At 30.3% G+C, this 1,722-nt stretch overlaps 1 protein-coding gene across 1 annotated transcript in view; it reads left to right on the top strand.

Moving 5' to 3' along the window:
* The first annotated feature begins 1,274 nt into the window (after positions 1-1,274).
* Positions 1,275-1,722, top strand: part of LOC108693491 (ATP-dependent RNA helicase dbp2-like) — a 2,890-nt gene continuing 2,442 nt past the window's right edge. Inside the window, exon 1 of the mRNA XM_018202478.1 lies at positions 1,275-1,324. Coding sequence (XP_018057967.1) covers positions 1,310-1,324 — 15 coding nt within the window. The 5' untranslated portion in view covers positions 1,275-1,309. The remainder of the gene's footprint in view (positions 1,325-1,722) is intronic.

The raw sequence follows: 1,722 nt of genomic DNA, 5'->3' as shown, positions 1-1,722 counted from the left end.
TTTTGGAAATTTGTATGTAAAGGAAATGATTAGAACTTCGAAAATATGTAAATCAGATATCGTTCTGTATATATAAAATCTGTATATATAAAATCTGTATATATAAAACATCAAATTGTTTAAGTTAAAATGATCCAACTTGTCATAAAAACAAGCATTTTAATATTTTTTTTATTGTTAGTGCATAAAGGCAGTTATTTATTGTCGTATCTACGTACTATATCTATTTAAGTACAAATATTATTTAAGTATAAAATTCTCTACAAAGAAGAAAAAAATTATAAAATAATAAATATGTGTGCGTGCGCGCGCGCGCGCGCGCGCGCGCGTGTGTGTGTGTGTGTGTGTGTAGAAAAAAAGCTACTCTATATTTTAGAATTTTTCAAATCAAAATTCTTTTAGGATTTTAAATGAAATATTTTAGATTCAATCTTATTAAAATGGGACATTTAGCAGCTTCAATTAGGACTAATAATCATACCTCACGATATATAAAATCTACAGAAAAAGAATGGAAAAGAACAGAAGAATTTGTTAAAGTATTTTAAAAGGTTTAATTAAATACAAATCTGAAAAAATTTTGTTTAGATTCAAATGAATTAAAATAATTATGCAAAACATTCAAACTTGTTTGCTAGAATATTAAAATTTTTTGCTGCATTGTTATCAATGCATTTTAAATAAATTTTTGATGATTCAACACAATTATTTTCAGATCTATATTTGGCTAAATTTTTAGATATTTTAGCAAAATCATTCTTTTTGTATATAAAAAGAAAAAAAATTATCTTTAATACATCTTATTATATAATATATGTATATACATTCATTATGTAATATATGAATATACATTCATTAAAAATTATATCAGTCCCTTGCCGCAGATCCGTCATTACGTTACCACATCGATCGATCCTAATTTTGGACGTTGGACTGTCTTGCACGCCAATTGGTAAAAGTAAGCCCTTTTAGCAAAAAAAAGAATTGAACGAGGAAACAGATGATGTTATATCAATATACACACCGGTGTAGACAATTACGCACGTAACAACCGCGTAATAATGCGGAATCGAACCCGTTTTGAGAGCAAGTTTGCGACGGCTCTGACCGTTACGTCAGATCGGAGAATCGGATGGACCAACCGACCAGCCAGAAAAAATAATCCGGAGGTGCGCGGATCGCGGAGCAGGGCGTGTTCCTTGTCGTTTCAGTGAAAGTAATCGCATACATCCCGAACCGGGCATTTCGTATAAAAACGCTGACCGACCGGACTTATGGTACACTCGATCCAAAACTACCACGAGAAACAATGAAGTGCTTCGCGGTAAGTCAAAGGAATTTCTTATGCATACGCATAAGTCGGTATACTAAGGCATTTATTCATTATCGTACTCTAAATTTCTTGGAGTGAAATTCATTTCAAAAGAAAGTAATCTCACTCTTTTTTTTTGGAGTAAATCTCATTCCAAAAGTGAAATCTCACCCCAAAAAAATGAAAATCTGTCTCTCTTATTCAAGAGTGCAAATTTTTCATTCTTTTTTAATAGTGGAAATATTTTAAACCTTTTGGAGTGAGATTTTATTCCAAGAAATTTAGAGAGTACATGTATCCTCTTTAATAATATTTTCTATTGCTATTTAGTTGATTCAGAATTGCTAAATGCTCGCTTTATCATTATGAATGAAATTGCGTTAAAATTATATAATCTATATATATATATA

This window comes from Atta colombica, unplaced genomic scaffold (assembly GCF_001594045.1).
Source record: "Atta colombica isolate Treedump-2 unplaced genomic scaffold, Acol1.0 scaffold9, whole genome shotgun sequence".
Taxonomy (NCBI): Eukaryota; Metazoa; Arthropoda; class Insecta; order Hymenoptera; family Formicidae; genus Atta; species Atta colombica.
The sequence above is the reverse complement of the archived record's forward strand: the minus strand, read 5'-3'. Positions and strand labels throughout refer to the sequence as shown.